The sequence below is a fragment of the Heterodontus francisci genome, chromosome 26 (assembly GCF_036365525.1).
Source record: "Heterodontus francisci isolate sHetFra1 chromosome 26, sHetFra1.hap1, whole genome shotgun sequence".
Taxonomy (NCBI): domain Eukaryota; kingdom Metazoa; phylum Chordata; class Chondrichthyes; order Heterodontiformes; family Heterodontidae; genus Heterodontus; species Heterodontus francisci.
Window position 1 is genome coordinate 30189271 of NC_090396.1, and position 15784 is coordinate 30205054.

The 15784-nt window shown below is 43.4% G+C and overlaps 1 protein-coding gene across 1 annotated transcript in view; it reads left to right on the forward strand.

Annotated features, from left to right (window-relative positions):
- The window catches only part of LOC137384244 (dynein axonemal heavy chain 9-like), a 584247-nt gene that overhangs the window by 139470 nt on the left and 428993 nt on the right, over positions 1-15784 (forward strand). Inside the window, exons 29-30 of the mRNA XM_068057979.1 lie at positions 14167-14324; positions 15539-15677. Of these exons, the coding sequence (XP_067914080.1) occupies positions 14167-14324; positions 15539-15677 (297 nt within the window). The remainder of the gene's footprint in view (positions 1-14166; positions 14325-15538; positions 15678-15784) is intronic.

Genomic DNA, 15784 nt, shown 5'->3' on the forward strand with positions numbered 1-15784 from the left:
AGCTGTAATTGTGCCACTTTGTATCTGAAGACTAGAGTTTATCCATATTGCTGGTAGACCTTTACTTCTGATGAGAGTGATGAAAACTTTTTACCTTGGGGAGCTGTTATTGCATGTTGAAATTGTTGGAAGAATTCTCTGATTGGGTTTCATCCAGACTAACATTGAGGATAAAGTGTCTTGTTTCATGCCAAAATTCCAGTTTGGTCTTTGGTAAAGGATTAAATAAAATTGTTAAAATGGAAGTCTTGGTATCATATTTGGAAATAGCACCCAAAGGCCACCTCACACAAAAAGGCTCCATTTCTGCACAAACATGTCCTGTAGCTTTTAAAAGTCAATGTTGATGAGTCACATAACTTTTGCAACAATTAATACCACATTTGTTCCTATTTGGAGATAGTGAAACAGTAGAGACTTTCTGAAGGAGGCTGAATAAGAAAGAATAACATCAGTAACAATGCCATCATTGATTTGCTGGATCTTACATTTGTTTATGATTACCAGCTGGTAACTGGAGATCTGTTACCCTTCAAGTCTGGGCTTGCTTTTATTAGTAGCCAGCATCAGTGTAACTATGACTACCTGCACTCAGGTCATGAGCTGTTCACGTTGCCTTAATCTGTGATTCCTTCTCCAGCTTTTGAGTCCATTTTTTTCTAATTAATCAAAGTTCTAATGCAGACTGCTCACTTACACTTTGAAAGATTTGGGAGCATATTGAAATATGGTCTGTATAAGCTGTGCATAATACCGGTGGAATATTCTCCCACTAAAACCTGTATATTGTACTGGTGGAATCGGTTTCTTGATTTATAAAGGTTATCCTTTTATAAAAGGTAGAAGTAGCAGAGGCATTGGTTACAATCTGTCAACCTCATTGGATACAGGAATAATGCTAGAGGACTGGAGGTTTGCTATTGTCATACAGTATTCAAGAAAGGGTTATTGGAAACTGGGACATTATCTGGGACAAAATAAATTTTAATTTGGAAACATGTGGTTTAATCAAGGAGAGCCAGTATGGATTTGTTAAAGGCAAATTGTGTTGGTTTGAATCCTTTGATGAGGTAACAGAAAAGGTTAAGCAAGGTTGTGCAGTAGATATTGTATGTGTAAATATGGTCTTTCAGAAGGCATTTGACAAAATGTCACACAGGAGGCTTCTTAAAAGGATGGAAGCCCATGAAATTAAGCCACCAGCTGCAGTATAGATAAAAAATATTGGCTCAGTGAAAGGAAACAAAGAGATGGATGGATGATTTCCAGACTGGGATGTGGTTTGCAGTGGTTTTCCCCATAGTTTTGGGTCCATTACTGTTTTCAATTTTATAACCTCCCTAGACTTGGGTGTAAGAAGCAGCATTTGCAGATATTATGAAACTTGGCAAAGTAGTCAATAGTGATGAACATAGTGAGAGGCGTCAGGGCAACATGGGCAGAAGCATGGCAGATGGAGTTCTATGTGGAAAAGTGTGAAGTGATGCACTTTGGGAGGACTAATATGGAAAGACAATAAACTATAAATGGAGTGATTTTGAAAAGTGTAGATGAGCAGAGAGACCCTGGTGTCCATGTACACCAGGTGGAAGGACAAATTGATCAACTGGTTCGCAAAGTGTTACTTGGGTTTATAAGTAGAGGAATAGAATATTAAAGCAACGAGATCATGGCAGAACTTTATAAATCGCTGGTTAGGCCTCACCTGGAGTATTGGGCATTGCACTTCAGGAAAGTTATAAAGACCTTAGAAAGGTTACAGCATGGAAATGGGCTCACGATGCCCGTGAAAGGGTCCAGACCGGAGGAGGGGTTCCCATCCTTCACATTGTCACCACCATGGAAGAGGGAGTTCTCCCAGGCTCTGCAGGATCACAGGCTGAGAATGGAGGAGTCCATTCAGCTCATGTGCACCACCATGGCTCAGGGCCTTGAAAACGCAGAGAGTGGCCAACCTCATGGAGATCCATATGCGGCAGCACTCGAAGTACATGCAGGAATTGCATACTGATGTTCACAGAATGCATGCCATGCTATGTAGCCTTGACTGGTCAGTGGCACTTATGATGCAGACATGTTTGGAGGGGATTCCAGTTTTGCTCCAGCTGGTGCTCCTCTCCAGCCATCCAGAGTACCAGCCTACGGCTGAGGCAGTCACCAAGGAGGATGAGGGTGCCACTCCTCATGAGGCGCCATCATCATCAATGGCCTTCTTGGACCCGCTGACTGAAGAACCATCTGTGCAGCAGGGCCCAATGACAGAGGCTGTCTCTGTAATGATGCTGGGGCAGCCTCTGGAGGTGTCCCCCCACTTGCCCCTCCTCTTCCTCCAATGAGCTGTCTCGTTCTAGGGCATCATTATCTTCAAGGTCTAGACCTCTCTAGAGGGTCATGTTATGGAGGGCAAAACAGACCATCATCATGCATGAGACCCTTGCAGAGTGTACTGTGAAGCGTCTCCCCACCACCTCCCCCCCCACCCACCCCCTGCCTAACCAGTCAAGGCACCGGAACCACGTCTTCAGAAGGCCGATGGCCTGCCCGATGGCCTGCTCGATGGTGGTCCTTGTGAGTAGATAACTTTGGTTGTAGAGCACTGTGGCTCTGACTCAGGGTCTCATAAAGGGGTGAGTAACCATCTTTTCAAGGGATATCCCTTGTCTTCTAGAATCCATTCACGGAATTTGGGGGGTGGAATGAAGAGCTGTGACGGCCTGGACTGCCGGAGGTTGAAGGAGTCATGGTAGCTGCCAGGAAAGTGAGTGCACAGATGGAGGAAGTGGTTGCAGGCCAGTTGAATGTTGAGGGAGTGGAAGACCTTCCTGTTGATGAATCTTACTGGCCGGTCACTGGGTGCCTTGATAGCCACATGGATGCAATTGATGATACCCTGCACCTGTAGCAATGCAGGTGAAATCCTGTGCCTGTGTGGCCTCATCTCTCGCATCAGTAACGTGTGAGATGCAGTTGTGTGCAATCACTTGCCAACAAGGTCCACAGCTAATACTTGGAAGGAGGCAAAGTCAAAGAAGTTCAAGGCTACAGTGACTTTGATGGCTCCTGGCAGGGAATGGTGAGCTGTGCTACAAGGTGTGAAATCTTCTGCGATGTGGGCGCAAATCTCTGTGACCATCTCCCTGGAGAGTTGCAGCCTCCTGCAGAACTGGTTCTCCAACATGTCCAGGTAGCTTCATCTTCGGCAGTACAGCCTATGCTGAGGGTATGGCTGTTAAACTCCAGAAAACTTATTATGGAAGGATAATGCTGGAGCTTATATTTACTCGATTTCACATTTATTGTACAGAATAACAGGTTAGCAAACATGTAGCTCCTCACTCAAACCCTCCACCAGTCACAGTAACTGTCTGCTTTAAGTGCTCAAATAATACCCCAATTAACACCCTCCACCTGCATTTAATCAAACAATTGATAACAATTAACAGATTAACAATGGCCTCAATGTCCTTGCTGCCCCTCGTCCCACTCCCCTACCCTGGGTTTTTCCCTTCCTGCAAAGGATGTTGCTCCACATTGCCACTGGACCTGAAATTTGAGAGTAATGCCCCCATTGCCAGCTGTTGCCTTCCTTGTGCTCAGGTGCCCCCCCCCTCAATTGTGTTTTGCAGCCTTGCCCCCTCCTCTTATGCCTCTGTGACAACCCCCTGCACTGCCTGAGTGCGCAGTCAACACTTTCCCCGCAATCTATGCACACCCGATGGCATCTGTGTGCCAAATGTTGAGTGCCTCTCTCAGATGTTCTCCCTTTAATGCACCCACCTAATTCCCTGGGGCAGCCACCTTCATGCACCTGGTCTGCCCATGAACAAGCATGCAGCCTGTGCACCCCCACCAAAATTTTCGCATTCTCCTCATCGAGCTCCCAATGAGCTCTTTCACATGCTTAATTGCACTTGTTAGTGGATCGGGAAGGTTCTCAGGGCCAACCTCCCTCTACCCTGGTGAAACTTCCTGGCAGCGGGAATGGTGATGGGAAGTCAGCACCACTAATTTCATCACCTCTGTTCCCACCCCCAACAGGACCTAAAAATCCTCCCCCACATGGTAAACTACCCTTCTTCATCCTTTTCAGTCAGACTGTAGCCTAGTTGACCACACCAGCTTCCTCCAGTGTCTCTCCTCTGATGTCCAGCTGGGTGAAACTGCCCTTTCTGGTTCCATCCTTATATGTCCAGTTGTGGCCAGTGAATCTCCTGAAATAGCTTCTCTTGCTCCCACAATGTTACCTCAGTAGCCCGCAAGGATCTATCCTTGACCCTCTTTCTCTTCTACATGCTGCCCCTCAGCGACATCAGCCAAACATCTCATTCCACAGGTATGCTGTTGTTACCCAACTTTCTATCAGCACCACCTTTCTCAGCCCTTCCACTGCCTCTGATTTGTCACACTGCTTATCTGACATCCAGTTCTGGATGAGCAGAAATTTTCTACAATTAAATATTAGAAAAACTGAAGTCATTGCCTTTGGTTGATGCCACAAACTCCATTCTCTCGCCACCAATTCTATCCCCTGGCAACTCTCTGAGGCTGAATCCGACTGTTTACTACATTGCCATTCTGTATGATCCTAAACTGAGCTTCTGACCCCATAACCTCTCAATCACCAACATGTCCTATTTCCACCTCTTCAATATCACCATTTTCTACCCCTGCCTCGGCCCATCACTTGCTGAAACCCTCATCAATACCATTGATATCTCTAGGTTCGACTATTCCTATGCTCTCTTAGCTGACCTCCCACATTCCACCCTCTGTAAACTTCGGCTCATCCAAAACTCTGCTGCCCATATCCTAACTCGCATCAAGACCTGCTCACCCATCACTCCTGTGCTCACTGACCTACATTGGCTTCTGGTCTAACAATGCCTCGATTTTAAAATTCTTATCCTTGTTTTCAAGTTCCTCCATGAACGTGTGCCTCACTATCTCTAACGTCCTCCAGCCCTATATCCCCCCATGATCTCTGCACTCCTCTAATTCTGGCCCATTTCCATCACTCCACTATTGGCACCTGTGCCTTCAGCTGTAAAGGTCCTGTGCTCTGGAATTCCCTCCCTATAGCTCTTTGCCCTTCTATCCTCATTTAAGATATCCATTAAAATCTACCTCTTTGACCAAGCCTTTCGTCACTTGTCCTAATAACTCTTTTTATCGTGACTCGGCAACAAATTTTGTTTGATAACACTCTTGTGAAGTGCCTTGGGATGTTTTATTACATTAAAGGTGCTATATAAATGCAAGCTGTTGTTAAAATTCATACAGGTTACTGGTGGAATGGAGGTTCTGCCTCTGCTACTGTAGTTTTCTTCCTTCCTCTTCTGAAGCTGCTGACTCAAGACCCTGTTGCCATTCTTCATTGGTGAACCTAGACTGTCAGTGTTGGTGGACTGTGTGACCATAGAGGACATCATAATTTCATTTTCCAGCAGGGGTCAGTGACCAGTTTGACTGGTTTCCTTACCCACCAAACCCTAGTCCAGTGATGCAGAGGCAAGGGTAACTGCCCTTCTAAATCAGCTAACTCAGCACAGATCATTGGACCTTCAAGATGTCTGGTTCAATTATTTTCTTAATTTGAAGTTGCATTGTTATACCATTTTCACATCTGTGCAGAAGGGTTGCTTTGACTTATATGGGCAAACTAATGTGTTGTCGCAGAGTTTTACGGAATCCTAAATTTCTAGCATAGGAGAAGGTGATTTATCTCCATTGTATTTTTTCAACTGGAGCAGTTTATTGGTGGTACAGCATACTATTTTTTCATAATTATTGTTTCAGCACAATCTATGCATGGGAAGTGAAATATTTTAATGGGATTAGGGAAAGTGTTCAGATATGTACAAGGGGAGATAATTTCCCTGTTATTCATTGTCTCTCCCCTCTCCTAAAACTAATATTGCAGCTTGTATACGTTTATAAAATGTAGATCTTGAGCAATCTATTTCCAGATACTACTTCCTAGTAAATGGTGAAAGTGACGTAGCACTCCAAACCTCAAGGAAATGAAAGAAAACACAGTACCTTAATATTTAACACCGTAAAAGTTTAAAACTGGAGTACAATCTCAGTGTTAAAATGATGAATGTGTTGTAACTGCCTCTGAACCTCACTGAGATATGCCAGTTGTCTTCATTTTATTAAGAGTTGCTTCATTGTGCTCAGGCACGGCTGTGTATTGTCAATATTGGTACTTGCTTCCAAGTGCTTTCAATTATCCTGGAATGATAATTCATGTTGATAACTACACATGGTAAAAAGCAAAGTGAAAGGATACCTGAAGAACCTTACCTGGTTCTGCTTTTGGCTGGATATGCTTTTAACCTACCATTGTTCCAAGTCTGTTCAGTCTCTTTTGCTCACTGATACTATCATTTTGAGCTTCAAGGTTGGAGATTAAGAAAGAAGTTGAGGTAAATCAGGAATGGAAGAGAGAACAGGAACTACAACTCCTTGAGTTGATGGAAGACAATTGGAGGATGGTCATTTTCACTTTAATGATCTGCAGATGACAATGAGTTGTGCTGAAGTAAAGAAAATTGTGAGGCCATGTAAACTGAATCACACCCTCTGCCTTTTGCCAGTATATCTGGTGTCATATTGAGCAATACTTTGAGAATTTGATTCCTGAGCTTGCGGATCCTTTTAACTTTCCTTTTGTTCTAAATAACAAAGTTAACTATGAGTAAGCAGCAAGGGTTTACAACTGGGATGAATGAAAAGGGACTGAGGCAAAAGAAAAGCAGTAGCACTGCTAAGAATGGGAAGTAGGCACAGATGGAAACAAACAGAATTCCAGGGAGCTCACAGTGTCACTGGAAGTAGGCAAGAGTAAGAGGAATGGTTTGGAAGGGTGGGATGTTGAGAAGTGCATAGAAAGCTCAAGCGAATCAGGGAGGGATGGATCTTGAGAGACCCTCAGCAAACAGAAGTAAAGTAGGAGTAAAACTAAACAGCATAAATGAATTGAGAAAAAAACTAGTGTTTGGCCTGGTGTCGAGAGAAGTTCATCAAAACAAGTCCTAATTGTTTAGGTACTCCAAGAAATTTGATTAAGAAAGAGATTTTTTTTTAATGAAGTGCCAAAAAGGAAGATGCCTGGACTATGTCAAGATTTGAAATGTAGGTTGTAATTCATGAATGTATCTGTAAGATCACTGCTAATTGTGCGGTGTGGCCCAACTGATTTACAGAGTCAATGCCGTTACTGATAACAGAATGACTGAGCTGTCAATTTATTGCCAACACTCATTTCAATGATAAGGAATGATTTCCTCGGCCCTATATTTGCCATTGAAGTGAACAGTGTATAATAAATTAAAGCAATATTTATTTATTTATTTATCTAGCAGCACTGCTGACTGTGCATTGAGTTTCTGATTTACATTGGCAGCAGATTTATTATAGTCGCGGATATGAATTACTGTATAATATTGAATCTAGAATGAAGCTGCTTTGATGTTTTGAAAGTGAGGCTCTCCCTCGATCGAAATCTAAAAAACACTGAAGAAAATAAGGTGATGTGGACCTGCTTGGATGTGTTGTGTGAGCTGTTTGCTTGTACATTGCTCATTAAAAGCAATATCAGCACCACCCAGCACCGTGATGCTGCAGTTCAGTTCTGCAGACAACAGGAAGCACAAGTTCCAGTGTGCACTTTCTTCATAAAAGGTGTGTTGTTGGGACAGTAACGGGATTTGCTCAGCATGTTGCCACCTTTGAACATGAGGCCAGTGCAATGATGATCATAACCAACACTAAACATTAAAACATTAAAAAAAGCTTGTACTGCAGTCCATACAATGCCCCCTCTAACATGAACCCGTTCCACCATTCAGCATGGCAGCATTGGAGCTGTGCTATTGGAACAGGCTGTGGTGTGGCCGTGTGGGAGGAGAGTGACCAACTTCACAGCGGGAAGGTTGGTAAAGGGACTGCAGTGGAGGAATGGCTGAGATAGAGAGACCACTGAGCAGGGGGTGAGCAGAAAGAAGGATAGGTATTGTGAGACCCTAATGAGAAAGGAGAGGCAACATGCTGTTTCTAGGGTAGAGAAAGAGACACCCTATTCAGACAGACAGAAGAGGGAAGCAAGGTGTACCCTATTGAGTGAGAGGGCTGGGGTAGAAAGGATAAAAGAGCCTATTTTTGGGTCGGTGCATCTCTGGCTTTGCTGACAACAGGAGGGGTGATTGCCAATGACAATTAGTGTGCCCACATGATAAAGTGGATTACTCTATGATTCACCAAAAATAATAACAAGGATAGCCAAGTAGAGCACTGTGTGAAATTTTTCTATATATATGTATAAAAAAACTATTCATGTGATTATACTGCTACATTGATTATCCATGCTTTTAATTAACCACAAATATTTTTTGGAATGAAATGGTGAGTTTAAATGTTTTGAAGACAGCAGATTGCTCTTATCTATGGTGTTTGAGGGCTACTTGGCTGGTGCACCTCTTAAACCTTCAGTTTTTGCCTTGTATCCTTCTGTTAAGTTTAGTTAGAAACAGAAAAGTGCTCCCACTGCTCTGAAAAGCCTAGAACCTCACATGGAGTGGACTGAAGAGGATGCGGCCTGACCCAGTTCCAAAGGCAGCACGTGATGCATTGATGGACATAACAGACCCTCCTATCACATCTGCCACTCTCGATGATCAGGTTGGAGGAGGCGAGACTGGCTTGCTTAGTGAATCAGTGCCTAATTATTTTAAACTCTGAATTAGTCTTTAATGTTTTAGTTTAAGAATACTGCCCTCATTAACAGTTCTGTTAAAGTATACAGCTTTGTTTTAAAATCCAACCAATCCTACTTCATAATTGGGTGTCTCACTAGAAAATGCTGATCATTTCATTGCAAACGACTGAAGTTAAGTGACATATTGGGTCCAGATAATTAACATGTAGTGCACTTTTTAACTGTGGGGTGATAACAGTTGACTGAATAATGTTATCTTGTGATTTGAGGTAAGGCATATTGTTGGACAGTGGAACAATGCAAGGGACTTTTGAAGTCATCCAGTGAGCAACTCTGCTATGCCTGATGTGGAACTGTTTAATATTGACCCTGAGTATCATTCCTAGCAACATAGGATTTAGGAGCAGGAGTAGGCCATTCGGCCCTTCAAGCCCCACTCTGCCATTCCATAAGATCATGGCTTATCTGGTTGTGGTCTCAACTCCACTTTCCTGTCTGCCCTCCCATAACCCTTAACTCCCTTGTCTATCAAATATCTGTCTAACTCAGCCTTGAATAAATTCAATGACTGCTTTCTGGGGAACAGAATTTCACAGGCTAACGACCCTCTAAGAGAAAAAATTTCTCCTCATCTCCGTCTTAAAAGGGAGACCTTTTATTCTTAAACTGTGTTCCCTACTTCTCGTCTCCCCCACAAAAGGAAACATTCTCCTGGAATCCACTTTATCAAGTCTCCTCAGGATCTATATATTTCAATAAGATCACCTCTCATTCTTCTAAATTCCAAAGGGTATAGGCCAAACCTGTTCAACCTTTCTTTATAAGATAAGCCCTTCAATCCTGGAATTAGTTGAGTGAACCTTCTCTGAACTGCTTCGAATGCAATTATATCCTTTTTTTTCAGTGCTAACATCTCACTAATGAAGGTGAAAAAAGATATCCTCATGCATTTTTTGCCCTATTTGTGGTGTTAAATGGAATTAGTCTATCTTAAAAACCCAATGTTGATCACAATGGCATCTGGACCACTCTTTTCATCTTGTGGAAAATGGCTCTCACCTCTGTGGAATTGGGATTAAGGACATGTTACATACATTGATCATGCATTCAGTGTTACAATCTGTGAGCCAACCAATTTGATTATGCTTATCTGTTATGTAGTACGGAATGGCATTTAAACTGTGTGTATTCCATGAGTGAATTTTGTCCTTGTGGAGACGATGACCCATCTTCACATTAAGGATACCCTCCATCGTGTTGTGTGGCACTACCACCATGCTAAATGGTTTAGATTTCGAACAGATATAGCAACTCAAAATTGGGCATTCATGAGGTGCTGTGGGCCATCAGCAGCAGCAAAATTGTATTCAACCACAATCTGTAACCTCATGACCCAGCATATTCCCCCACTCTACCATTACCATCAAGCCGGGGGATCAACCCTGGTTCCATGAACAGTGCAGGAAGGCATACCAGGAGCAGCACCAGGCATACATCAAAATGAGGTGTCAACCTGCTGAAGCTACAGCACAGGACTAAATGCATGCCAAACAGCGGAAGCAGCATGCAATAGACAGGGCTAAGTGATCCCACAACCAACGGATCAGATCAAAGCTCTGCAGTCCTGCCACATCCAGTTGTGAATGGTGGTGGACAATTAAACAACTAACTGGATGAGGAGGCTCCACAAATATCCCCATCCAAAATGTTGGGGGAGCCCAGCACATCAGTGCAAAAGATAAGGCTGAAGCATTTGCACCAATCTTCAGCCAGAAGTGCCGAGTGGATGATCCATCTCAGCCTCCCCTGAGGTCCCCAGCATCACAGATGCCAGTCTTCAGCCAATTTGATTCACTCCACGTGATGTCAAGAAATGGCTCAAGGCACTGGATACTGCAAAGGCTATGGGCCCTGACAACATTCTGACAATAGTACTGAAGACTTGTGCCCAAGAACTGGATGCATTTCCAATATAGCTACAATACTGGCATCTACCGGGCAATGTGGAAAATTGCCCAGGTATATCCTGTACACAAAAAGCAGGACAAATCCAACCTGGCCCATTACTGCCCTATCAGTTTACTTTCGATCATCAGCAAAGTGATGGAAGGTGTCATTGACAGTGCTTTCAAGCAGCACTTGCTCAGCAATAACCTGCTCACTGACGCTCAGATTGGCTTCTGCCAAGGTCTCTCAGCTCCTGACCTCATTACAGCCTGGGTCCAAAGAAGTGAGGTCAGAGTGACTGCCCTTGACATCAATGCTGCATTTGACTGAGTATGGTATCAAGGAGCCTTAGCAAAACTGCAGTCAATGAGAATCGTGAAAAACTCTCCATTGGTTGGAGTCATTCCTAGCACAAAGGAAGATGGTTGTTGGAGGTCAATCATCTCAGTCCCAGGACATCACTGCAGGAGTTCCTCAGGGTAGTGTCCGAGGCCCAACCATCTCTAGCAGCTTCATCAATGACTTTCCTTCAATCATCAGGTCAGAAGTGGGGATGTTCACTGATGATTGCACAATGTTCAGCACCATTCACGACTCCTCAGATACTGAAGCAGCCCATGCCCATATGCAGCAAGACCTGGACTACATCCAACCTTGGGCTGATGTGTGGCGCGAATGTTACTTGCCACTTAAGTGCCAGGCAATGACCATCTCCAACAAGAGAGAATCCAACCATCTCCCCTTAACATTCAATGGCATTACCATCGCTGAATCCCCCACTATCAAAATTCTGGGGGTTGCCATTGACCAGAATCTGAACTGGACCAGCCATATAAGTACTATGGCTACAAGAGCAGGTCAGAGGCTGGGAACTATGCTGGGAGTAACTCACCTCCTGACGCCCCAAAACCTGTCCACCGTCTGCAAGGCACTTGTTAGGAGTGTGATGGAATACTCTCCACTTGCCTGGATGGGTGCAGCACCAACAACACTTAAGAAGCTTGACACCATTCAGGAAAAAGCAGCCCACTTAACACTCCATCCATCACCTTCAACATTCACTTCCTCCACCACAGACACACAGTGACAGCAGTGTGCACCATCTACAAGATGCACTGCAGCAACTCACCAAGGCTCCTGTGACAGCACCTTCCAAACCTGTGACCTCTACCACCAGAAGAACGAGGGCATCAGGTGCATGGGAACACCACCACCTGCAAGTTCACCTCCAAGCCACACACCATCCTGACTTGGAACTATATTGCGGTTCCTTCACTGTCACTGTGTATGTCTCCAGTGTTTGAATGTCTCTCTTGATTCTTGCCCATCAGAGCTAGATGTAGTATTCAAGGTGTGGTCTGTCTGGAGCTCAGTACAGTTTGATCACTATCTCCTCTGACTTATATTCTGTCATTTTGACTATGTCGTCCAACATCCTTTAATCTTGTTTGATTGCTCCTCTGCATTGGTTACTATGTTGTGCGTTGAGTCAACTCAAGCTTCTCAGCCCATTTCAGCTTTATCGTAGCTATTTCAGCATCATTCGTAGAGTATGTGTATCATATGTTTTTCTTCATATCTATAGATATGATGCTGAATTTACTCCTCATCACTGATTGTTTTATTTTAAATGAAATGGAAGTATTATTATATTTTATGAAATACAGGACAATATGAAAGATTGATAAAGCCAGCACTATTTGTTCAAGCTATAACATTGAAAAATACAAAAATCCCAGATTGCGAGGATGTTCTCTTTGCAGATTAGAGCAGCACTGTTGTGTGCCTCCAGCTGTGTTCTGCTGGCTCCTGAGTTCTGACAAGGCTTTAGTTAACTCTGCCACGAGAGGGAGCTGTCCGCCAATGGATATGCTTGACAAAACATGGGCTTAAGTAGCTTTACCTGTTTGTCCCATCTTGACACTGACAATTGTAAATTGGAGCAGACCCAATGTCTGTTTAAATTCAATTTTAATTGTCCTCGAGCATGTCTCATACACCCAGCCTCATAGTGTGCTCACCATTCTGACTTGGACGTATATCACCACTCCTCCATCATCACTGTGTCAATATCCTGAAATTCCCGACCTGACCGAATTGTGGGAGTGCCATCACCACAATGACTGCAGCAGTCCAAGGCAAAGAACCACTACCACCTTCTCAGGGCAGCTAGGGATTGGCAATAAATGCAGTCTTGCCAGCGATACCCACATTCTGAGATCAAGCATTTTTAAAATAAACTTTCCAATGGTCCACAAGTTCTTCTTCGCTACTGTCTCAATTCGTGACATTCTTGCCTCTGGGTTAAAGGTGTTCATGTTAGAACTTCACATCAGGATTTTATGCCATCTGCTTGCTAATGTGCCCTGGATAGATATTTAAAATCCCAAAGGGACTATTTGAAGAGGAACAGGAGTACGCCTAGGTACTGGCTGTCAACAAAAAAAAAATGGCCCTGAAATTCCACAGACCATTGACGGTCATTTTGCATTCACTCTTGCCTTCCATTCTGATCCCACTTTGTGGTCTCAGTGGGAAAGCAGATTATTTGCATAGGGTGAGGGGGTTAGTGGGAGCAGGCATCAATACCATTATGCTTGCATGTCTGGTGCTTGTCTGCCTTATTTGGTTTGAAATATCCCCCAGCTGCCCACTTTGAGGAAGACTACAACCATCTCCCTTCAGCCCCCTTTGATCCATTTCGAAGCAAAAAAAAACTTTCTTCAAAGGTACAGGCCATCCCCATTGCTTAGGCTTCCCCCCCTTTCTGGTGGGGCCCACCTGCACTCAATCTGGAGTGTCTCATCTCACTCAGTGTACAGGCCTACAGTTCTACTCTAGGTCCCGACTGAAATGCTAACTCCCACATGTAGGGAATCTCCACTAGTTTCTAAATTAGTACTAGTACTGTGCCTTGATATTATTGGCTTTGGAAGGGATGGGCAGAGGTTCTGCCCTAATAAGCCCAACTCTAAAACTTTGTAATTGGCAGATTTTGGCACATCTGGATATTTCTGTTTTCCAATGGATTCTGCTGGAGGAAATTCAAGACCAATAACTTTCATTGCTATCTGTCTCATTCCTGTTTATTGTGTATAACAGGTCTTGAAAACCCCCATGTAACACCCATGCTATGCACAATAAACAGTAAGAACAGCTACTGCACTTCAAAGTAATTCCTGGTATATGAAGTGCTTTAAGGTATTTATGAGAGACCTGATAAGGCACTGTTTAAATTCAAGCCTTTTTCCGTTTCATATCCCTGATCTGGATGACTATATGGATTGTCAGCATTGACAGGAAGTATAAGAGCCATTGCTTCAACATGTTGTTGTTACATTTATTACATCGCCACCCCCCAAAATGTTGGGCTGCTCATCATTGTTGAACCCCCCAACAAACTACAATGTAGCACTGCTGCAGTTTACACTCCCTTGCTCCCTGGTGATCACCAGAATTTGAAAAGATTTGTCACGTCACTGCCATTGTTGTTCCCACAGGTGAAATCCATTCAGGATGCAATCCGAGACCAAAAGAAGCGCTTCAACTTCATGGGCGAAGAGATCAATCTGACTCTGTCCGTTGGGATCTTTATCACAATGAACCCTGGGTATGCAGGACGTACAGAATTACCTGAGAACCTGAAAGCCCTGTTCAGGTGAGTGCCCATGTTAAGCAGGGTCAGTAGGGGTGCCTGGTCCATTGCAGTTGAATTGCGATCATTAAGCAAGCCTGGAATTGTCTCAGGTCTGATGCAGAGTGGCACTGGTTGTGGCACAAATCCACAGCACTGACCATGCCGCTGACTGATGGATACATGGAGGCTGTGGTAAAAGGCATTTGAAAATAACTGTAGAAATTTGCAGCACAGAAGCTGACCATGTGGACTGAATCTAGAAATATGTGTATATATATATATATATATATATATATATATATATATGTTTTTCTGAATGCCACCATTCCTGAGTGAGGATATTCATTCCCAAGCATTTGCTGACAAGATTCCCCAAGATGCATTAATACAGCTCTGCCTGACTTTCCCTCAGAGTTTCCATGAGCAAGTGCCCGGCCTCTCCCGGAATTTGCTGAAACAGCTGAGTCAGGATCACCTCATATCTTGCCCCCCTTAATGTCATCCAGCTTAAAGATTTAAAAGTTTTTGTAGAAGTGATCAATTTTATATTTGCCCACAATTTTCACCCCGATGGTTGGTTAGCAAGGTGTGGGAGTAGGGTGAGAGAATTCATAATAACAATAAGATGCTAACTTTAAAGAGTCAAAGTCAGATTTATAATTGGCATTTCCTGATTGAAACTAGTCACTTCTTGAATGATATCAGATATGGCTGCAGTTCATAATAAATAGCTATTTTTCAATAGGGCCTTGTTTCTGATGAGTTTGGACAGCTCAGCCATCACACCAATATCTCCATGTAAAGACTGCAGTGTTCAAACTCCTCCAAGATCTTCTCATTCCAGGCCCATGTTGAACACACCTTTCTGAACAGACAATGGTTTGGGCCATGACTTCTCCTATGACAATGCAATGAAGATGTCACATCTGTATTTTGGGGAGATTTCAAAATAGTACACAAAAGCCTTCAACTTTAAGTTCCTGTATATTTGCAACTAGAGAGAATGCGAACGAGGCTTTAAAAGTATGAGGATGGCAAGGGAAAAGAGAATTGGAAGAATCTTTAAACTTGACATAAGAAACACAGGACCATCTTACATTCACACTGTTTTGAAGCATCAAAGCTCTGCTACCGCCTCAGTAGTCAGCAACTTGCAATACTCTAATTGATATAGAGTTTGTTTCCTCTATGTTTTAGTAAGGAGAGGATGCTCATGTCCATTGACTGTTTTCCAGACCCTGTGCTATGGTGGTGCCCGACTTTGAGCTGATCTGTGAAATCATGTTGGTCGCCGAAGGGTTCATTGAAGCTAGGTTATTAGCCAGGAAGTTCATCACCCTGTACCAGCTTTGTAAAGAACTGCTTTCAAAACAGGTAAGATGACATCCATTAGGCAGAGCTACACAACAGGAAACTCTTTGGATGAAAGAAGCATATCATAAAATGAATGATATTCTTTATTTTAAACGAATTTGCGACTG